Here is a 23,565-nt window from a genome sequence, read left to right as displayed (position 1 = left end):
TCTAGAGCAGCACCTGTCAGCCAATCACCGTGCCCGTGAGTCCCCCAGCGCCCCCTCCTCCTCACCTGAGTTTTTGATTTCTTTGTGGTCGACCTCTCTGGCTCCTCGGTGTCAGACGCCACTTTCTCCCTCTGTCGTTTGGCACTCTTCAATGGCGAGGGCACCTCTTCTTTCATCTTCTGCGGGAAAACAAAGACGCCCCAAGATATAAAAGCCATTACCCTCGCCTGGCGAGCTGCGCTGACCCCTGGCATGTGGGCGCACGCAGGAGTTCATCAAGCTCAAGCCCCAACCCCCAGATTCCATATTAAAAAAGCAATCGTGTTAAACTCAGTCATTTGGCTAAGGAAGAGAAATCTCGGCCTTCTTTAATTACCCTGTAAAAATCATTCTCAAGGGAGTCATCTGAACAAATGAGAGCAGTTGAGTCTTCATCATTTTCAAATGAAATGTTTTTCAGCCTTAAATGCTTAATTGCTGGCCTTGCTTGTGACAAAAACGCATTACTTACACAGCTCTGTAGACAACTGAGCTCAAATATATTCATTTGGCCTGCAGTTCCAGGCAGGTTTCTCATGAGCTACAGAACTGAGACCGTGAGTGTGCTGGGCACTGGTCTTCTGGTCACTCTACAACTCCACAGGCCAGAGCGCTGGCAGCTCCTGCTCACTTTAATCTTCTATTGCACCACCCCCGTACAACCACACTGTCTCGTTCTTCCCGACTGCCCTATTCATCCAACCTGTTTCTTGCACTTCGTTTTTGCACTCAGTGTCCAATTAAAAATATGGCACGACTGCCCCTGCGATGCTTCAAAGCGAATACATGTTTAGACTGAATTTCAGATGCTCTTATCCACAACGACGTGGAGAAAGTCAGGCCCCCTACTGAGGAGGATCCATGAACAAGACCTTCAGCGCAATGAGGCTGAGGCCCTGCAAGAGGAGCAGTGGGAAGAGTCTGGGAAGGGTACCTTGCTGGGCTTCTTCATGGAGTCCGCCTTGCTGTCGGTGCTGGAGGTGCTGGCGGCGCTGGGGGAGGCTCGCCCACTGGAGCGCATGTCCTCGTTGGGGGGCGAGGCTCTGCCATCAGGGCTGGCTGTCTGCTTTTTACGGCCACTCCGGAGCGTCGACATCTGAAAGGATCCGGGAGCACAGCAGCGAGGCGTGAGCAGTGAGGCGTGAGCTACTGCTGGCGGTAACTGAGCCACTGCTCCCAATCGTGAAATACCAAGAGTGGCTTAGAGTGACCTATAAGAACAAGTGAAGTGGGGCTCTCCAGGACCAGGGCTGGGCCCCCCTGATTTAGAGTGACCTATAGGAATAAACAAGACTGTGGCTCTCGAGGACCAGGGCTGGACACCCCTGATGCAGTGATTATGTAAAAGATCCCTAGCAGCTGCTGATGAATCTGTACGACTCCCTACAGAACACTGCATGCTCATTTTCTACCCGGCTCCAGACAGCGGTGCACCTGCGGTTTTACGTCGAGAGCCATCCAGTAAGAAATCAGTGGCAATAATAAGCAGATGAGACCGATATCTTTTACTGAAGAGCCTCAACTGGGAGAGCAAGTGTTCTGAAACACAAGCTTGAGCTTTCTGACAGGTTAGTGCTCACTGTCCCCGTGATGCAAACGCGCAGGTAGCTCGCTAACAAGAGCCCGCAGCTCGTTAAGTGCCCACTTTCCAAATGGCCTCTTCTCGGAAAAGGTTTGGGGTTGGCATCACGGGCAGTCTGCTCTAGACTGACAAGAAGCCTGCCAAAGAAATCCCGCAGGAGTATTACACAGAACTCTCTTTGGCCTCGTGTTGATGCGAGACAAGACAGCAGAGCTGCTAAAACTGGAATCTACCTGTTAAAAAACTAAACGGATAATAAACACTGAGGTTTTCAGATTTGAAATCACTCAGGGACCAAAAAAACATCTTATATATCTACGAGGGAATATTGCCTTGACAGCCGCTAAAAAATACTAACGGAAAAAGTAGGCTACGGTGTGGTTCTGCGATGCACTTGGGAATTGTCTAAGATTACGCAGTAATAAGGAACGCTGTTTACAGCTGTTTCTTATTAATCTAGCAGCTGCTTTGATTAATGACTCAAGGAAAGCTGATGAGGCCTGTCAAGCGCAGGTCGTCAGGCAGGACTGACAGAGCGGGCTTCTGGGGAGGCGGAGCTGCCTTCGCCGCCCAGTGAAACGCACACCCGCCCCTGGAGCGGGTCTGGCGGAGAGGCCGCGCCGCCCAGCTCTTCAGCGACCGCCTACGGCTACGATGTGCCCGTGAAAGATCGGGAGGAGCAGATGAGCGCTTTCACCCGAGCCTACAGGTGGCCTGCGGAGAGCGTCATCCGACCTTTTCTTTTAAAAAAATACAACGGGCTAAGAACGGCCTCGTGTTTGGATTTTACTCTAGCTGAGGATTCCGGAAAAGCAGGGGACTTTTGGCATTTTGCTGGTGTTTTCCAGGACAGGTATTTACCGAGCCTCTGTTCCGTCGGGTCCTCATGCTATGCTTGCCGCTAAGTCCATCGTCTTCCTCTTTGACGGGTTTGAACATAAAAGGCGGAGGGTCGACGGGCTTCTCGATGGGCGGCAGCTCCCCGTACTTCTTGAAGTGGATCCGGCAGTCCGTGCACAGCAAGATGTTCTCCCGCCCGCCGTGGTGCCAGTCCTTGGATGCTGGAAGGGGGGGGATGAAAAAAACAAGCGCCGACGTCTCAGGTGAGTCCGTCACGGCTCCTGCGTGCCGCCAGGCCACACATCTCACGCGCACACGCACGCGCAGAGGAAGCGCAAGCCATAGCCCAGGCCCTGACCCCACGTGCAGGAGCTCAAGAAGCAGCACACAAACGCGGGCACACGCGCACACACACTCCCTTCTGTCCAGCCCCATCGGCGGCCTGTAACACACACGCGCACGCCGCCTGACGCAGGAGCCTTCTTTTAGGATCCTTGCTCTCATTCAGCTCGTTACTAAAAACGTACTTTGTCCCACTGCCATGTTGGGGAAAAAAAAACAGAAACCAGGCAAAAATAAAACAGCACGCACTGCGAGACCCAAGCCGTCACGGCTTCAGAGACGTGCTGGTACGGTTCTAACCCACCGGGGCAGAACGAAGACTGGTCTGGGTGCTCTGAACGCCAGAGACTGCACCAGAACACTGACACTGCTCAGGGATGTAAAGACTGCAGCAGAGCCTAATTAAATTAAATAAACAGCTGTACACGCTAATCACACAAGCATTCGCACATCCTTAAGTCCCACTGTCAGAGAAAGCTATGATCAGTTTCCACTTCGTTAGAGAAAAGAAGGCTTGTGGGTGACCTAAATATGACTAACTTAAATCTGAAATTACTGCAATATAGGATCCACCTCCACCCTACCCCCCCCCCCCCATTAAGGTAGCGCCATGCTTATTCTTTAAGGGAATAACAAAGCTTACTGGTTGTGAAACAATGACGGCAGGCGTAGCCTTTCAACTCCTGCTCGCTGTCTTCGCTGTCGAAGTCATCCTCGCTCGCAGAACTGAGGTCCACTGGAAGAGGAGGGAAGAAACAAAACACTGAGTCCTCCTCCCCGCACGGAAACGCCACTGCTGCTCTCTGCCCATCAACCAGGAGCGCAGGAGGGACACGGAGAAACGGGCACCCACTGATATCGGCCCCCCGCGCACCGGGTCATTATCTCTCAGAGCTTTCATTGCAAAGATGCCAGAGGGCGAGGAGCAGGCTGGTCTGGACTGAGGGCAGTGCAGGCTTGTCCCCTGCAGGGGGGGGCAACAGTGATTACTGAGGTCCCTGTTCCTGATTTTGGATTAATCTGGCACTGCCAGCCATGTGAGACTATGCCACTTTGGGCCCTCTCCTGTAGCTCAGGGCTCCCTGGCGTGTCTCCTGCACTCCACACAGGGGAGAGGAAGAGGAGGAGGAGCAGACACGATTCCCCAGCTCCCGACTGGTCAGAGCAGCCCGGCCTTCACCAAGCCACCAGCGCCAGGGCGCCTCCCGGCCCACGTCGCTGCAGGCCTGTCCCGTCTCACACCGTTCCCCTGCCCAGCCCCGGCACACTCACAGAACTCGCTGGAGGGCGGTCTGGAGGGGGTGTTGACGGGCGTGGAGGCGGTGCGCGTCTTGATCCGGCGGAAGACGGGCTGCCGGCGATGTCTGCGGTGGGCCCGCGAGCTGGCGGCCTCGGGGGTCTTCTTCCAGTAGTAATAAAACGTTATCAACTCGCCCTGCAGATGGGGAAAAGAGGAAGTCAACAAATCGCTCACTCTCAGTTTCTGTAGAGGGGGCCATACACCAGCGTAAACCTACATAAATCACATGTATATTTTATAAATATTTTTAATTCACAACAGCAAAGAAAGGACTTTCAAAAATGGCAAATATGTTCCTTAAGTAAACAGAATAACCTAAGGCCAAATCAGTCGGTGGATGGCTCTCTAGTTTCCTTCCACTCAAGTGCTGTACAAACACACAAAACTCCAAACTAATGCAGACCCATCAAACTTAAAATAGTTTTGATGGCTTACAATGCAGTGAGCATTTCAGCAAAAACTAGACAGAAAGTGAAATCACTTGTGAAACAACTTGCAACAGAACACCTTTCTTTTAAAATGCTGTCAGCCTGAACAGCTTCTAGCTCTGGTGAATGTCTTGTAACATTCTGGCAGCCTACGATAACATTTCTCCAATACAGATTACAATGAGCCAATAATATTGTCGAGCTCCTTTTCAAAGAACAAGGACATTTCACAAACTAGCACATGTGGAAGAAATTAGTTAAGAACGAGTTTTCCATCCCTTCTCTAGAAGATAATGTCTGCGATTTAGCTGGGACAATGGGTGTGGTCACTTGCAAGTTCTGCTCACTGAGAACTTGTTTTATTTTTGGCATGAGCAAGTTTAATACTACAGGAGAAATGTCATCAGAAAAGCAAATATAGACCGAAACGTTTTTTTTAGAACATAAAAACAGTGATGCCCATTTAAAACGTCATCTTATCTAAACATACCGCTGTTGAAACACAGTAAAAACACAGTGGAAATTGCTCCAATGTCCAACCTTCAAAAAACCTCTAAATTAAAAAAAAACGACATGCTCTTCCAAAACCAGAGATCACTTCAGAGCAGTAAAAGAGATTCGAACCTTTCCAGTTCTACAGAACTGCACAATCCAAACTTCTGCACAGAAAAAGCCAGAATCAAGCTTTAGAATTGTGAAGGGTTTAGAAAATGCACCTTTAAACTGCCTAAGTTGCAAAAAAAAAGGGGAAAGGAAAAAAAATTCAGCACGTTTGAAGACAAAGAGGTCAGGGGTTGGCCGGGGAAGCAGCAGTGAGTCAGACACTGCTGGACTGGGAACGGCAGGTACAAATCCAGGGCAGGTTTTATCAGCGGGTCTGCACGCTGCTACAGAAGTGCCTGTCCGCGGATTAGGCTCTGGGGCGCAGTGACTATCGCAGGATTAGGATGAGCGCGTTGGGAGACTGCATGGGTGGCAGAAGCTTGAATGGAAACAAAAGAACATGTCGGTAGAGCTTTGGTGCTACAAATCGGGAGCGAAATGGCTCCTGGCCTCCTCGCTGGCAAAGTCAATTGAACTTTAATCAAACATGCACAGCGTGCACTGCCAGAGCCCAGAGCGTATAAATTTAACGAACAAAAGCTAGCGAGGAAATCAATACCCTACTGAAACATTAACACATGCAATCACGGATCAAAAAGTGCTTTAGTGAGTCAGCCCACAAAAATTAACAGCCACTTCTGACAACACTCCAAATAATAAGCATAAAACAGTTGATTCGAGTGGGTGTAATTATTCTGTTTCCGGATTAGAATTTTTTCGAGGTTTTCTTTTTTTTCTCGTGTAAATGGCTATATTTTCTTGGTAGTCAACGAGACAACACAGTGGTAGCCAAATCGAATCAGCCGAACACCCTGTGTGCTTACTGTTCACAAAATAGGTACGGAAACTAATTTGTCTGTTTCCTTAACAAGATCTAAACCCTGCTAATCTCATTTACCACTGGATTGTTTTCGCTGAAATAGTGTTTTTATTTCGTACTTTATTTCCGTTCAACACGAGCCACACTCTATCAATAAAATAAAGATGAGAGGAAGAGAACTTGCCTTTCCCTCTTGACGAAAAAACCTCCATAAAAGACCAATTAAAGCACTGCCAGAGCAGACGTGTTTTATAGCTGTGGCATCTCACACACTCTAATATGTACTATTTAGCCTTTAAATAATAAGAAAATAAAACACTTCAACATCCTTCAAAGTTATTTTTTGTAGCATTTGGAAAGCACTTGTTTTTTTAAAGAGCAAAGCTATTCAATGTTGCACAAGAAGGTGCACGTAAAAATTTCAAACGCAGGTTCAAGTTATTCACCAATCAAGAGGGAAACGTGGTGAACTGTAATCTGTAGGGTGTATAGCTGAGGAGCTGTGATCAGGTTTCTGCCCAGGGCTCAACTTGCCTGCAGCTATTCTGTCTGCACACACAGTTTAATATATCTAGTCCAAAGCCCAGCGTCAGCCGTCTCTCCAAAGAAATAGAAAAAAAACACTTCTCGTTATCCCAGAGGTGGTGCAGTGTTCTGCACACACAGGCAAAGGCTTATTAATGGGAACCTGGTGGAAAAGCTGGCCCAGGCAGGCAGACCTGCACAGTAACACTGCTGTAGGTGATACTGTGACTACTGCCTTTCCTCCTCAGTCCCCTTATCTCAGTCTGTGAAACGTTAAATACACAGAACAGGCTGCGCTTGTGTGTTTAGCGCCAAGCCTGTTCTTTGCCTTCAGTAAACAAAGGATTAACATCATGTGGCTTATTGTAATCAAAGGACCTGACAGCACCAGTGACATCAGACAAATGGAGAGCAGGACAGGAGTTGCACAAGACTGCGCAAACAGAGCAGATTTATCAACAGGCAAGGTAAAGTTAAAATTACACCAGCAGACAATAGGCCCCGTGTTTCCTGCGGCTATTCAATACAGATTCTGGCATGGTGGATACACGTTCCCCAAACGCTGTACAGGGCCCTCGTTTAAATAAGCCAGACAGGAGCATTTGCGTATCAAGTGTCCATTATGAAAGCAGTCACATGCAGCTTCTTGTTGAATTCTAGATCAGGACATGCCTTTTCATTGCACAGCTATAATAATTAACCTTTCAAGTGTTTCCTACTTTACCACCACAATTAATTTTTGCTCCCTATTGATTCTACCCCCCCCCCCAGGTTCGCCGAGCTTTTTTTATACACTCTCCTGGCACAAGAGCATTAATTCCTCCTTTAGCGGCTCGCGAGAAGGATTTAACTTTTCTCAGCAGACAAGATGTCAAAAGAGACGCGACAGGCAAATCCGCAAGCTTGCAGCGTTTCCCCCGCCGGCAACGGGGAGCATCTCGTTAATGAAGAGATGACCACGTGCTCTCCCCAGCTGCACCCCTTTTGCAACCCACCGATGTGTTAACGAGTGCTAACGAGTTAACGCGTGCTAGGGGAGCCAAGTCAGTAAAGATTGCCATCGCTTGCACACACAGGCCAACCTGCATTATTCAGGGGTTCATCTTAGACACTGCTGTGCCATGCCTCCCGATTTATCTGCACTTACAAAAAAACCCTCGCCGCCCCCTTCCCAATTGCCACGGACTATTTATGAAAGCAATAGAAAACAGCGGAACAAGTCATCAAAACGTTAAACCGCTCGGGGCTGAAAGGTACAACTGCTCCAATTTGTGGCTTAAAAGGCCTGTTTGCAGAAGAGCAACAGATCAATCGCTCCTGTCCACTGTTGCAATTTCTTGACTCAATTAATGAGCTCTTCTCAAAACACTGGCGGGGCAGACTCCACACTCCGATGGCCAATTATACAGCTGACAGTGTACAACAGTGGCTGTGTACCTAGCACGGGTGAGCTCAGCGGAGACCATGCAAGAGGCTTCCTCATTGCTCTGCGAGATTATTCGCACAGCCATTCAACTAAGATATTGCCCCCCGCAGCAGCTACAGCTCCACAGTGGAACAAAGGTTAGCATTAAGGAGCTAAAGAGTCTTCATGTACTACTCACACTTGCACATGTGTGCGTGAGGCAGGGTTTTCAGCAACATGCTGCTTTGGCTTTGCCCACCTATAAATTGTGCATTTTTTTTGCACTGTGTACAGTCACTCTGGCTAAACAAGTGCCCGAGCAAGAAACAAAAGCAGCCACAGCTCCTTGTGCTCCTAGGGGGAAACACGCTGTCAACACCCAAAATTGGGTTATGGTGCAACCATAAGAATCTCTGTGGTGTGGAACTGGAGTAGCAGACTACCCCCCGAAAAGCACAACTTGGCTTGGACAGTCTTACCAAATTGCTCATGGTCTCTAAGAAATGGCAAAAAAAAAAAACAGAATAAAAAAAAAAATCAGAAAAATTATTTCCAAAACAACCAATCAGCTGTTATTGCTTTTTTTCTTTGCATTAACAATAGTGCACGCTGCTGGAGCCTGGGCCTTTCATTTTAAGGCGCTGACACATTAGTGAGCGCTTCCCCTTGCTGGCCTCGGCGTCCGCACTCCCAGGCAGCTGCAGGTAGGAATAAGAGGCCGCCAGGTGCGCCTCAGCCACAGCCAGGCACAAGCAAGGAGCATGGCCGGCTGACATCCCAGTGTGAAGCCCCACTCCAGAACGCAGATAAAGACTGTTCCGACGGGGCATGCTGCCTCTGCTCCCAAGCTAATGACTGCTCCCAGCACACCACAGGCTCCCTACCGCTCCAGAACACGGGACTCTGAACCCAGAGGAAGAGAAAGACGGAGAAGAAAGAAGATGGATCGAACAAAAACAGGATGGGGGAGGGGGGGGGCTTGGTGCAGCGGCGGCGAACAGCCTTGCTGTTGCATCTATTCCATCATTCACCCTCTGTATTTTACCAATGCGCTTCCTATTAAACACATAGCAGCAACACGCAGACGTACACAAGCCAAAACTGCTTCTTTAACAGTGCCGACTTTCCTAACCAGGAAAAGAGCAAGGTGGGCGGTTTTCTCTCATTTGTGACCGGGCTTATGTTCCTGACTCACTGATCCTTCAAGGGGGACAAGGACTTCACCACCCATCAGCCCATCCAGGCTGCTTCAGGCCAGCGGGTCTCTCGGCGGTGGGTTATTTACAGTCAACATCTCCTGCTCCTTCCGTTCAGATCTAACATACAAAAGCAAAACCCCTCTCCCCACGGTAAACCATTTTATTTTTCTGGCTTTCGTCTCACTCACAATCCTATCAACCGTACACGGCGCTGAACTGACAGGTGTCGGGATCGCCCCATAAAATATACAGCAGCAAGCGGATGTTGGCGGGAGAGAGGGAGGAAGGGGGGGGCAGATGAAAGATAGGGAATGAATGCCAGGGAACTGTTTTAAGGGGTATCATCTGTTATGTCGCCAAATTTCCCGAGGTGATAATTGAATGACAGCAGCTCCAGGAAAATCCATTTTCAAGCCACAGAAAAGGATAGTTAAGAAAAAAAAACACATCCCTCTCGGAGGCATGTAATGGCTGTCAGAAAACGAAGAGGCTGTCTGCTTCTCCCCGATTTTTTTTTTCCTGGTTATTTTTCTTCCGGTTTTGTCGTGCGGCATTCGACGATCCTCTTTCTCGAGACAGAAATAACGCAGATGATAACGCTCCGGATAATCCAATTTGGGAGCCCCTCCCCCAGGAATAACATGGATCCCAGAAGGAGAAAAGGAAATTGTGATTCCAGATGTGTGCAAGGATCTTGTGAACGTCCGCACATACAGATGCGCACGGACCGAGCCGGAGGAAATGCATCTTCCACACGATTCGACTGAAAGAACTGTAGGTCTGTTCGGAATGTTTCTTTAATGTCAAACACGGATCTTATAATTTGACAGAGGCTTCCCGATTCCTTATCTTGACATCAAAATGTCAGAGGATCTTAGGAGGCAGGCAGGGAGCTCAGGATATGCTAGGGGCTATGCAGCTAAATTAAATGGAATTCACTGCAGTGCTTTCTGTGGCTTTTCAGCTGTCGACTTAGTGAACAAGAATTTCCCTTTTCCAAATTCCTAAATTACAAGATAACCCACACAGCAAGAAGTCATATTTCTCTGATTATGTTAGTTTTGTTTTCTGGCTAGCGGCACAGTAAGTCATGAGCCACACTAACACTTTCCTCTGTGGCAGCGGGGACGCAAGAGAGTGTGGGTAAGGCGTGGGACAGTGGCGGGCCAGCCACCAGCCCTCTCTCTCAGCTCTGGGCAGCGTTACACAGGACTGCTAATAACAGGGAGGCAGACTCCTTAAGAAAATCATAGTCGCTAAAAGAAACATTCATAAAACTGATGAGCATACCAACTTGAAAATCTGTTCTGAGCACAGTGTCTGGGTACAACGTAAGATGTTGAACACTTAAGGAAACATTTCTCCCTCTGGAATTTGAAAACCGGTTTGGAATTTTGACATGACTTTTTCATGACAGTTTCAGGTATGTTGAACTCCATATACAGCTGGATCCCAAGTTACGCATCCCCCTTCAAACCACGTACTGGCAACCTGATTGTAACAAAAACTCCAGTGCATATTCAGTTTTTGCGGCATAAATAAGAATCAGAATGTGAAAAATGAATCGTCAGTACCGGATATGAAAAACTAACCTGTAAGGACATAAAGTTTAGAAACCAGAGGAGACCACATGCTTGTTAGGAGCTAACTGATCCTTACAGGTTAATGAAAGCCCTGCTGAAGTCACCTTGACCAATACTGATGGTCCATTTCCATGACCTTATGTTGTAAATAACATGAATGTGCACGATTTTATTATTGCTAAAGCCTTCAGTTACATTGTATCATGGTCATGAATTACATTTTATACAGCGGACGAACTGCTGCACTGAAACGGTCGACACACCCAAGAACACAGTGTCATGATCTATCAAGTCTTAAAATGCGCACATCAGTACAGAACAAATACGGATTTTAGTCAATTTGTCACTGCACTCATATTCATAACCTTGAGGTCCCAAGGAATCAGCCTTAATTTATAACCTGTGATTACACAGACGCACACGCCAAGATCGAAAACCTACCTTTTATTATACCAAGGTCACAGCAGCCAAGTTGGCAAAATTTAAATTCGACATTACAATGTTTAAATTGGCATTTGAAGACGGACATCCATCCTTCCACTTTCCAACCGCTTCAGGGTCTGGCGGGGGGAGCCGGAGCCTATCCCAGCAAGCAACAGGAGGGAGGCAGGACGGGACGCCAGCCCATCTCAGGGCAGGGCCCCGACGCCTGCAGGAGAAGGCTTGAGAAAACTAAAGGCCCTTTAGCGGAGGTCACTCAAAAATCAAATCCAGGTCTCCGACGGGCTCTTCCCGCCAGCCCTGACAGTGTCCTCCCGAGCCTTCCCGCCCTCTGGTCCCGCGTCAGGCCGCGGCGCGAGGCAGCGTGTCGCTGGGGGTACCCCACCTCCCAAAGCAACTCCCTGCCACCACTTAGCTCCTCGCAGGTGAGCGCCGTGGAGGCACAGCAAGCATTCCAGCGGCTGAATCGTGTGTTAACAGTCTTATCTCCACTCCGAGCTGTGCTGGGAACAGATGGTTTTTGTTTTCCTTACAGATTTGTGACGAACCACACAAGGCCCCTGCTTTGACTCGGAGCCAACAGTTAAGGCAACAGCTTTGCAAGAGGACATGAAGGGGGGGGGGGGGGGGGCGGGGGTGGAATTACTGTCTTAAGCACAACTGCACAGAAAAAAGTCAGAAATCAGTGTTTTTAACATCCTAGCCTACGTCCCGGAGCTGCAGGGACAGAGGTTTCTCCAGCACGTTGGCCTCATGGAGCATAAAAATGTGGGCGTCAATAGTCAACTGTCCCGAATCAAACATGGGATTCGGTTAATTTAATAAAAAGCTGTTGTTCGTCCATCCTGCAAGCCACAGAGAGGAGTTTAGGAAGCTGAAGGCAGGAGAGTGCTGCAGCAGGGCCAGAAAAGAAGATTCTGGTTCAGCTCAAGTGACTGGAGGTCTGAGCACAGCCCACGAGAGCAGCCAAAGCCGAAGTCTATAGAGAGAGAGTCATTCGGGAAAGCCAGAGGTACACATCTGCTTCAGGCCCTGGCCAGGACGTTCATTCTGGAGCATGCCGGGGCAGATGGAGGCCGAAAGTGTCACAGAACGTCATGCATGATAGGGCGTCCGAGCCCTGTGCTCGATTTCTGCCAAGTCTGTGTATGCAGAGCCTATATTTCATAGGCCGTACTGCATACTGGGGTACGCACATTGCCAAGGAAAATGGCCGCGCCTATAAATGAACGAATTCCTCCTAATAGCTCCTTTTTTAAGGTTTGGCATATCAATAAAATACAAAAGCCCTGTGGTGAAATCAAGAATTAGGGGTGGCCCGTGTTCTGAGATGGGATTAAGTCCCCATGTCCTAATCTTATCACACCCAGAAAGCGTACGTGATCCTATCACAGCAGCATCGCTCAGCACACAGACAGTGTCTGGATGTGAGGTTCACGGTTTTTAAGGGCACAAATGATGAGTGCATGCGTGATACTGTGGAGGAAAGAAATTCCAAGCAGACCATTTTAGTTCTGAAGTCACTTGGCAGTAACCTGCCATCAACTAGCACGCCAATTTTAATTTTCAGCAGCCCATTAAAAATTCAAGAGCTGAGATTTTAAATTATTCAGAACGTTAGCTCAGGAATTTTCCAGCTGAGTTATGGGTGCCCTCTCGCGTATTTTTGACAGGGGATAAAAGAGGAAGTGGCTACAAGCTTCCAGTACTGCAACTGATACTGTTTGCTTTAACACCCACACCTACAATCTCAGACAAATGCCTGCTAAGACTTGGGTAAAATGAAGCTGGAGCTACCAACAGCAGACTCCAACAATAACGAAACCAGTTTTACAGAGCTGAGGAGATGGGGAATCATGTACAGAATGTGTTTAAGGAGAACCTGAAGACTACATTAAAAATAAGCAAAACTGACATGAACCCAGTAACCAGCCAGCATGTTACATGAGCACTTTGGGAACTGAAATTGAGTTCTTCTGGCCCAATAAAAACAACTACTTGCTTGGTTGTTTTTTTTCCAAGGACATCGTCATCATTTAATTTTAAGACCCGGCTTTTTAAATTGTGAAGGCAATTGAAGTATCTCGTGTTAGTATGGTCTGTGTCACACTCCAGAGGCTTTGCCAAGTGCATTCAGACCGGGACGCGAAGCAGATGATGGGATAGGCAGACACCACCTCACAGGTGAATGCCTGTGACCTGTGTGCGCCGCAACAGACTAGCGTGGTTTGCAGAGCGCTTGTCCTCGAGGTAAAAATAACAGCGACTGTGGTAGATACCTTTGCCGAGGAAAAAAGTCAATTAAGGACCAGTTCACACAGCAGTTCTGGCTTGTGCTTAAATAATGAGAACAACGTGCCTCCTCAGCTTAGAAGCGGCACAGAGAGTGCTTTCGCTGTAGCAAGTGCTTTTCCAAAATCACAACGACCATCTGCTCTTCCCGCAAACGCACAGTCTCGTACTTTATCTTTTTCAGGGTGTGGAGACATGATATCAAAGTACAAATCTTTCTCAGTGACTCACGTCTTACATGCGTTGCAGAAAATCGTACAAAAGTGAAAAAATAAATCTTGGTTTTTAAAGTCTGCAAACAGGTCTTTATCGTGCGAAATGAAAACTTGGGGAAACACAGAGCCAGGGATGGAAAAAAAAAAACTTGCCTGCCCACACAGGCTGAGATCTCGCCTCTATTTTTGCTGAAAAACAAGCTGTGATACAGGATATCGGCAGTTGTCCTCGTCTCTAACAGAGACGAAACCTAAACAATCGGCCTATTCTGTCAGTTTCAGCCAGCTGCCGCCACTGTACACAAGCCCCCCTCCCTCCCCCAGCCAATTTAATTAATGCCTGAAACAAAATATTTATAATCGAGGCAGTGACGGGCTCCTAGCTGAAGGGACGAGGAGGCAGCGATGAATTATGTTTGACGTTTGCCGGGCCTGCACTGGGGCAAACATCTGCTACAAGGTTGCAGTGAAAACATTTCTATCATCCCGGCCATCTTGTCTGGAAAATCACACTGCCTGGGGGGACGTGCTCTGGCAAAGGTAGTTTCAGAGGTCCGGCTCACATTTACAGCCTCTACTGACCCAAACCCCCCTCCAACACCCGCGCCATAACCCAGGCCTCCAGCTCTGCAGCCCAACCCTTCAGTGCCTCGCTGAACCTACTGAAGCCACCACCGGCCTCCCAACTCCCTTCTCCCTCCTTCCCTTCTCTTCAAGCGGCAGAGGAAAACGAGGAGCAATTTGAAAGAAGCCGATGAACCCCCAAACCGGGCACTGTGGCCCAGGTGCCCCCCCTTAAGCACCTTCTTGATCGAAATGCGGAAACGACCCGCGTCAGAACCCACACCACGCCACCACTCTGTGCCTGCGTGTGCTCACAGACAGCGCAGGTTTACTGCATGAAATGTGTTTATATCCTGCCTTGACAAAGGCCTACAGGGAAGGGAAAAGGTTAACCAACTTTTAAGCGAAAGCCAGTCGGAGGCAATACTTCACATTCAACTGACAAAGTGTTTTCCCCCCGGAGACTGCTTTTCTATTTTATGTATTACCTGGATTCTAAAAGTAAAGATTCTAAGTAAAGACGACAGCTGAAAAGGACAAGTAATTTCCTTCTTATTGTCTGAAAGAGTCACCAACATCTGCAGGAAAGAAGCTGGGTTTCTGTCCAGCTGTGGACTTAAGGCAAAAATTACAAACTGCTGCTACAAACACAACCAGATTAGGACTCTGACAAGCCAATCTCTTTCACTAATGAGCTGCATATTTAGCCGTTTTCTTAAATGTCAAAATGCTCTCCAAAGATTTTTTGCATCCGTTTTAGTGGTATTTTTTTAATTCTCAAAAATCGAAATAGCAGAAACAGCACAGGACAAGTCACTTCTTTGACGTTTCTCGCCACACATCGCGATTCATTTCTCAAGAGATTATTCAAATCCCATGATTCTGAGTATTACTCAGGCGACGCTCTTATGCAAAGCAAATTAGATCTGTACCAATATCCATGTTATACGACCATCCTGAGTGAGGCCCCTGGCCCCCAGCCCCCCAAGGCTCTAACCCACAACAATCCTGCCCACTCTTCACCCTGCTGCCTGGTTGTTGACCTGCGTTCATTCTACACTCTGCTCCATGCACATCTTGCCCCAAAGTGCACCCTGGACACCATTAAAAAAAAATAACTTCCAACAATTACTTACAGCCACACACCAATCTGAAGAATGTAGAGCTGACAATGGTATAAACTCAGGCTCACAAGGAACCAACTCTAACACAAGCGTTCAATTTTCTTTTAGATGTTAACGGCTGCAAACAGTGAAAGTGAGATTCAACCACTTTTTTTAAAACCTATTACTTGCATTCCACAAGTAATTGGTACACTTGCATTCCACAAGTACAACAGGCAGAACTTTTTGATGCTGCCTCACAACATCTCATACCAGTCAGTGGAGCAGTGACCGAGAGCACTTAAGATATGCAAGGATCGTGCCCCTGATCCTTAAAGAAACCAGACAAAGTTTTGTAAACACAGCAGAGAGATCAGGACAGTTTACTTATCCCTTGGTAATCCGCACAGCAGTCACCTTGAGAGCTGTCACACTACTGTATGCAATTAACAAAGAACTCTTAAATATGTATAATGCCTGTTAGCGTCACTAAAACGAGGGACTATTTTTAGTGTCTATAAAAATAAGCCTACCGTGACAGTATTACAATATAGCAGTTTTACAAGGGTTTTCTAGAAAAAGGACAACAGGTATACAGATAACATGCAGTACTGCAAGCATGGCTTGAAAACATACTTGAACATAAAAATGTAAATTTAAAATGCACTGTTAAAATACAGAAATACTCCAAGCAGAAAATGTATTCAAAATTGTGCAAAAAGAAAAATAAAACCACTAAGTAAGTCGTTCTAATTTTAACTCGACAGCTTTAAAATCATGACAATCTACGGAAAGAAAAATACTTCTTTGGCGCAATGAGGCGTTTAGATCTAAGCAAAACGAATTCTGCTGTGTCAAGGAAAAAAAAAGTTTCCGACAAAAGATAAATATAGATGAAGAAATAAAGGCATAAAAACCCACGAATCCTACGGAATTTCTGAAGTCAGCTCCATCAGCAGACAGCGCTGACTGTGCTACTGGACTGCTTTAAAGATAAACAGGAGAAAATGGAGGGTGCACTACAGTCAACAGCAAAGAAAGCAAACAACCTGCCCCCACCTCTCGGTCTTTTTTAGATTTTATATAAAGCATTCCTAAAACGCAGCCAGGCTCAGCGTGTTTACACAGCAGCGGAAGCTTACTTTTGGCACAGACCCTGCGATCAGGCCAGCGCTTTACTGGAAACAAAGCTAATCAGGGCTTGAAAAATAACAAAGGGCAGCGATGTCGTTTTCACTGTATCTACATCTTCAACACTGGCCACAGGCCCAGGGTTTTGTTGCTTCTTTTCAATATTATCACAATGGCGATATCAAGGTCCAGACTGGGGCGTCGTGCAGCAACAGCCGCGTTTACGTGAGGTCAGCCTTTCACAAGGTCAAGAGCTCAGCATGTGGAAAGTGTTAAGACTTTCCCCTTGTCTTTCCCCCCATGAAGGAGCAGACTTTTTTTTTTTAAAGAGAAAAGGGGCTACTACTGCGCGCTCGCTCTCTCTCTCTCCCAGGGCTGTAAGATTCTTGAACGATTTGCTGGAGCCACTGCACGGTATAAAAACGAAAAGGCGCTGTTAGGAAAATAAATCAACTATTCCTCGAGGGTACGAGCCAGCACTTACTCAGAGAACAGGCTTTCGGCACAAAAACGAGTTCAATCTTAAGCAAAAGGGAGGGCTGTTTTAGCTGGAAGAGAAGGCTGACTTTTCATTATGTCTAAAGTGCTTCTCGCTCCTTCCTCGGTGCTTAAAGGGCAGTTTTTCGATTTGGTGCAGAAAAACGAATCTCTCCTTCCCTCTCGCAAGAGGTGGACTTAATCAATCGTGTGGAAGGAACATGCACCATATTCCCCAGCCTAGTGGCTCTCTTTTGAAAGCTAATTCATACTCCGATTCATCTACCCCTCTAACAGGAGATTAACTGGGCTTATTTCTTCTTCGACACAACATTTACAAACAAAACCTGAAGCCAGAGAAGGAGGAGGGGGGAGGAATGGCGATCACAAAAGAAATGGGCTTAGGACAGTGCTGGAGAGGAATGTTGTCCATTTCAGCATAATAAAGAAAGCTGTTTTTCCTTCACATTGATGGGAGTAGGGACTCTCAAAACTGTTACCCTCTGTTAACAAGAAAAAAAAAACGATTTCAAATGTTTTACGTGAGAAGTATTTAACATACACAAGGGCAAAAAAGTCAACAATACTCAAAAGGGATATTTTTAAAACCTTACACTTAGAACTAAAAACAAGCTAGCTATAACAGGGCTGTATGTGAACTGTGGATTAAACCACAAGTAAAGAATACTAGCACTACAGTAGTACTATAATCTAAAAACCAGTCTGTGCATAAATTACAAAGACCTCATATCCCCTGAAATTTATTTTAAACTGTTTAAAAAAAATTGACAAATACAACGTTAGCAAATGCTCCATTCATGTCCGAACAGCTAAGTTAACATTTCAGGGAAAATGGAAAATAAAGAACCAAAACTATGAAATGTTTACTTTCCATGGATTTTGGAGAAACAGAGAACACCAGGTGCCTGCAGTATTTTTAATCTTGCACAGCTGCTTTCTGTAATGAGTACCCACACAACAGAACTAAATTCCCCTGCTTCCTGGACACAGAGTCATCACTCAAAACTACCGGCCATTTGAAAATGTGAAAGCTTTTGAGAAAGGTTTATTACGAATAAAACTACTTTCGCTGAACATTTAACAGAATTAAGAAATGGCTCTGCATCAAGAGCACCACCAAAACAAAACCACTGCAGTGCTATTTATCAATCACTGCTAATCTCGCACTGTTACGATATCTGGATTTGATGTCTGCTGTTCACCGAAAGAGAAAGGTTAAAAGTCTTCCATCCCTTTACAGCAGCTGCCTGCTGGTTCGGAGGTGGTGGGGGTCTGCGTTACAGCTGTACACCTGCCAACTACCCACTTCAAGAGATGCCATCAGCCTGTGCATTTGGCCATGTAAACCAACTCCAGCTCATCACGGAGGTGTGCACTATATTTGAACCTGGTGTGTTACATTTATCTGATGATGCAGCTGCAGGCTGCCATGAATTATACAAAAGCACTTAAAAAATGCAGTTTAAACACATTCAGAACAGCTAACCCCCTTCATGACAACCCTATAAGCCAAGGGGGGAAAAAAGACAACAGCCCCACAGGCAAAGTTTCCACAACAATATTGCTCCTGACAGATGCTGGAAGGCCATACCACAGATTTATATATCTCTTTTTTTAAAGAATGTTGTAATATTTAATGTCTTGTCTTTTCACCAGTGCTGAATCTGTTCAACAATAACCGAGACAGCTTGTGCAATTTTTATAGTGCCATGGACACAAAGCCCGAGTAAAGAGTACAGCCAGAATGCCAGTTTAAAAAGCTGTAATGTGACAACAGCAGTACAATAAAAACCACCAGCGCTACCGCAGTAAAAACGCAGTACTTCTACGGTTCTTGTCAGTTGGGTATACTCTGAATAAGCACCGTCAGCAGCCTCACCTAGTTTAACACACTGCAAGATCAAAACAAGCCGACAGCACACATGGCAATCGGAGATCACACACCTTCACAGATTACAGTGAATACAATTAAAGTACTCACTCCAATTTACTGGAAATGATTAATCCAGAAACACTTTAAACAACTTAAAAAAACCGAGAGGACACAGAAAGTATGGCCTCAAATCATTCTGGTTGTATTTCTTCCTCCCCCAGAGAAAGCTGGAATACTCGTCAAAAGTATAAACTTATATTTCACTGACGGAGCTCTGCCAGGCAGTGGCCCTGCATTAGGTGGGATCAAGCACACAAAGCAGGAAAGGCTGATCCACACTGCCCACAAAGAGCATCAGGAATACACTCCAACACTCTTGTCAGGTTTTTATCTCCACCACACAAGATCAGATGCTTTGAGTTTTAACAATGGCCGCGTAGTCTAACAACTCCCATGGTTTCAAGTGTCGGCGCACAGCCTCACGGATTCTACATGTCCCGCCACCGTTAGTCTGAACACGACATTACATCACAGTCTCCCGTTTGACTGCGGGGTCGCTTGCCATGGGGGCAAAAACTAGCTCTGTGTGGCTCAGACGAGGAGGGAGAGGAGGGGGCTTCCTGCTTACACACGTGCACTCACTCGCACGCCTCACCAAAAACCACGCGAGCACTGCTCTCGGCCAAACAGGCCTCACCCCGCCCCCCTGCCCTTCTCCAGGCAGGTGGGATATAACCGAGGAGGCTGGACAGTATGTGACCGCAGCCGGGATCCGGGAGGACCTCCACCAGCGCTCCTTTTAGACTGAACCCGTCCCGTCCGGCGGAAGACCGCGGAGACGTGCCTAAAGGAATCGCACGCGCTGCTCCGTCACTTCTTCTCCCTTTTGAGGGATGCAGTTTTCTGACTGACAGGAAGCGGACGGAGGGAAGAAGTTTAGTGCTGCACAAAGTCGAAGACCTCAAAAAGACTGACAAAGAAAGTGAGCACGACGCCACTCTGGATACAGATCCTGATTTTCCAGAGCACACTTTTTTTATTTTTGTGAATTTTGACATAGTTGCTCCTCCACTTCGATGGGATAGTCAGTCCAGATGATGCATAGTTACTCATCACGATGAGCATCATCCCAAGGAGCAGAGATACTAAAAAAACATTCCACTTAGACAACAGTTACCCAGAAAGAGCTATTTTTACTTTTCTACGTTTTTTTGGTATACTGACCATGAATGTTGCACAGAAAGGCCTGGTTCCTAGCAGTGAGCATGCATTCACACAATCACGTGAACTTTAGACATTGGAGAGAAACTGTTCACACTTTTAAACAACACTGCTAAACAATTACCTAGACTTTAAGAAAAGCACTTAAAAAGATTTAGAATTGACAATACGTTATAACAATAAGCATGACAGCTAGCCAACACATCTGTTCCTATGTGCATATCAGGAACAGAAAAGTGTAAGAAGGTGAGCATTCAGAATTAATTTCAGGTGCAGAGAGATGAAAATGAGAGCAGAGCACAGCAAGTTACAACCACGGTATGCCGGACTCGACAGCCAACAGCACAGCAGTGCAGACAATACAAAGACAGAAGAGAAGGAAGTGAGCAGCTGGAAAGAGACAGAGCAAACTCAGAGGGGGGAGATTCCCCAGCAAGACCCCCTCCTCCTGTCACCAGTGTCAAGGTCAGGCCCAGGGAACCAAAAACAGCCACACAGAGGAGGGGAGTCCGAAGAGCAGAATCTGTGGCCTGGCCCGGGAGGCAAGTGGGAAGACTAAAGTCTGGGAGCCTGGAAAACAGGCTCCGGGTGCTGAGAGCAGGGAGACGGGGGGCAGAGGCCGCGGAGCAGCAGTCTCGGATCTGGGTCTCTAGTCGGAAGGCCGTCCCCTCGAACCCCAGGCTGCTACACCCTGGAGCAAGGTCCCTCACTCACATGGATCTAGTGCAACACCTAGCTGCAGAAACAGGTACACATGCCAGTCGCTTTGGATCCGAGGCGACCAAATAAATAACTGCTACCCTGCCCGCAAGGAATTAAAAGGGAAAAGGAGCTTGTGTCCCATTCCGAACCCCCAAACACACGTCAGGACTCGTGCCAGGTGGGCTAGGAGGAAAACTAGGGGGGCCTCCCCAGACCGGGAAAGACAAGATCTCAAAAAGTACAGAAGGCGTGGAACTAGCGTCCCAGCTGAGTGTAAGAAATGTGAAATCTGAGGATGAATGAAGGAAAAACCCGCAGGAAACTGAACAAGACTGAGTCAGGCGCCTGACATAAACAGGAGAGTAATTATGAGGAAGAAGAAAGCACTGCAAACAAGTTAAAAGGGGAGGCCACACAAAACAGAAAATCGACAATAAAAGATACTTGTGAGAAAATAATTATGAGCCTGTCTATCTTTCACAACTGCTGGGGGGAGAATATCTTTGCTTAGAAATAGAACAAAACGTTAGAGTTTAATTTAGGTCTGCTCTTTGCCTGGACAAAAATGATAAAATGAAGTCCATGCAAAAACTAAATCAAACGCAATATTGCCACCCCCACCCACTGCCAAAAAAGGAAGCCATGGGGCACAGCATAACAGGAAATCAGAAAGGTGAGAAACGAGTCCTCGCTGGTCCACTGACAGTTCAATTTTGAGCAGCAGTCACTCTGCAGCCAGAAAAGAAGACATTTTAGAAATATTTCCCCACAAAGCATGCGAACAAAATGCATCCAAAACATACGAAAAGGCTTCTCAGCGACTCAGTGCACTTTGGGCCGAACAAAATACCACAACACACTGCACTCACGCTGCACAATCAGTGCTCTCTGGAACAAGGTTTCAACCGCTTACTACAACACATTGCTTAAGAAGTGAAACAGACCTGGTCTGGCAGTCAGCGCTGAGGATTATGTAACATTTGATTAAACATTAATGAGCTTGGGGGTGGTGGTGGGGAGTTTATCTTAGGTTTCACAAATCATGTTTGTAATTAAGGAACACAAAATGCTTTCACATCTAGAGAACCCCTTACATGCACAGTCTCCTTCCCTCTATTAAAGGAGCTGCAGTTCGGAGATATTTTCCAGGCCATGTGCATAAACGCGGCTCTTTTATATTACTCATTCGCTAGCGTTTTTGTAAGGGGTGGGCTTGCAAGACGTACCCCAGAAATTAAAAAGAAACAATGGGTAAAAACTGGAGACCCTCGACTACTGGCAAAAGAATTTCTCAAAACACCCTGGTTTTATGATTGAAGTGGTAATTGAGTGAAAGGTGCTAAGCAGGAGCTAGGAAAACAGCATTGCTCACAACAAACCACCTGACATTACTTTCTTACGACAAGCCAGGCTCAGTACGATGTGTTGGTCTGCTTCTAGATTGGAGAGCGAGCACAGGAAGGAAACAGCTGCTCTGGCACAGGAGTGGGGATCAGAGGTGGGCTTGCGAATCGAGGGCAGGCCCCCAACAGGGACAGCACCTTTCCTGAAATATGGCCACGAGCGTACCATTTCTCGAAATCTGCGCACTGTAAGGTACGCACGCCTCCTCCGCGCCAGAGAAATTACCCTGCTACCGTTTGCCGGGGAGAAAATTAAAGTCTTTGCGAAAAACCCTACACTAGATTCCAAGCCAGGCGTCAGGTTGCCACAAGACGTGAATTACTTTAGTCCCGAAAATAAAGTTTCATGGAGACATGACAGAAATGCTCACTAATGCCACCTTCTTCCGTATCGGGCAGTTTCGTCTTTTAAAGACTATTCCCCCTGTCTGTTCCTGTTCGTAACGGAGCCCAGTGACCTTTGACCTGTCCTCCCACTCCTTATCTTCAGTCCAAAATTAGCTGAGATGTCAGGAGTGCAGCAATCACATCTGACTGACAGGCCTCAGCGCAGCCTGTCGGAGGGGTCTGTAAACACCTCTGGGGAAGGAGGGGTTACCAATAGGGAAACAAAAAGCCAAATCAAACCTTTCCAGGTCAAAGGTTACCATCAGGTTTGTTTGGGAGGCACAACAGGGAGCCTAACGCTTCACGTGGGTGTTGCATAACATACGTGTAGTTCACACAGCACAGAGCGACTTCATTCTTACAACACCCAGAAAGCCTGCATTAAAATAATTTAAAGGTTAACTCCTTCGTAGAAAAAAAATCCACCAAGTGATTTAAAGGTTTCTAGAACTAGCTACGTCGTAAAAAAAAAAAAGCACAGGAAGAAAAAAAGACCTCCGATTCTCTCCACTTCAGACCGAGTTGTCAAGTCCGGTACAACAAAAGCTAAAATAAAAACCGTCCTCTCTCGCCCTCGCTCGCTTGAGACCAAGTCTGTTAAAGCCCCGATAGTTTTTATTAAAAAAAAAAAACGAGGAGCGCTTTAAGCTTTGCTCCCTTGAAAACGCAAGCAGGTCCAGCGAGCTCAGATGGCGACTGCATGAGATAATGCAGACACCTACTTAAAGACAGCTTTCCCCGGCGGCCGCGGGACACAGCGAAGGCCTGGACTTTCAAACTATTTCCCGACGCCAAAATGACAGGGCTCGGCGCCCGGATACAGAGCCGGACTCACCGTCTCCTTGCTGGGCAGCAGGTCCTTGCGGATCCTGAAGAAGTTCTTGCCGTACTGCCTCAGACCCTTGATGAACCGCTTCTGTCGATTCAAGACAAAAACAACACAACAGCCGCAAGTCAGCACGGATAGACTGTACACAAACACACACACAGAGAGAGAGACGCGCACAATATTTAACAAGCCGCGAATTGTTTTCAAACTTGACTTGAGGTCTCCCCGGTCGCTCTCGAT

The 23,565-nt window shown here is 47.0% G+C and overlaps 1 protein-coding gene across 6 annotated transcripts in view; it reads right to left on the bottom strand.

Annotated features, from left to right (window-relative positions):
* rerea (arginine-glutamic acid dipeptide (RE) repeats a) overlaps positions 1 to 23,565 on the bottom strand; it is a 153,254-nt gene that overhangs the window by 9,509 nt on the left and 120,180 nt on the right. For all 6 annotated transcript variants that reach the window (XM_088617187.1, XM_088617188.1, XM_088617186.1 and 3 more), the window contains 6 exons: positions 23,332 to 23,412; positions 4,076 to 4,238; positions 3,447 to 3,539; positions 2,483 to 2,682; positions 974 to 1,135; positions 66 to 179 (listed from right to left, as the gene is read on the bottom strand). In XM_088617187.1, the coding sequence (XP_088473313.1) occupies positions 66 to 179; positions 974 to 1,135; positions 2,483 to 2,682; positions 3,447 to 3,539; positions 4,076 to 4,238; positions 23,332 to 23,412 (813 nt within the window). The remainder of the gene's footprint in view (positions 1 to 65; positions 180 to 973; positions 1,136 to 2,482; positions 2,683 to 3,446; positions 3,540 to 4,075; positions 4,239 to 23,331; positions 23,413 to 23,565) is intronic.

Source organism: Lepisosteus platostomus, chromosome 23 (genome assembly GCF_059453375.1).
Source record: "Lepisosteus platostomus isolate fLepPlt1 chromosome 23, fLepPlt1.hap1, whole genome shotgun sequence".
Classification (NCBI taxonomy): domain Eukaryota; kingdom Metazoa; phylum Chordata; class Actinopteri; order Semionotiformes; family Lepisosteidae; genus Lepisosteus; species Lepisosteus platostomus.
The sequence above is the reverse complement of the archived record's forward strand: the minus strand, read 5'-3'. Positions and strand labels throughout refer to the sequence as shown.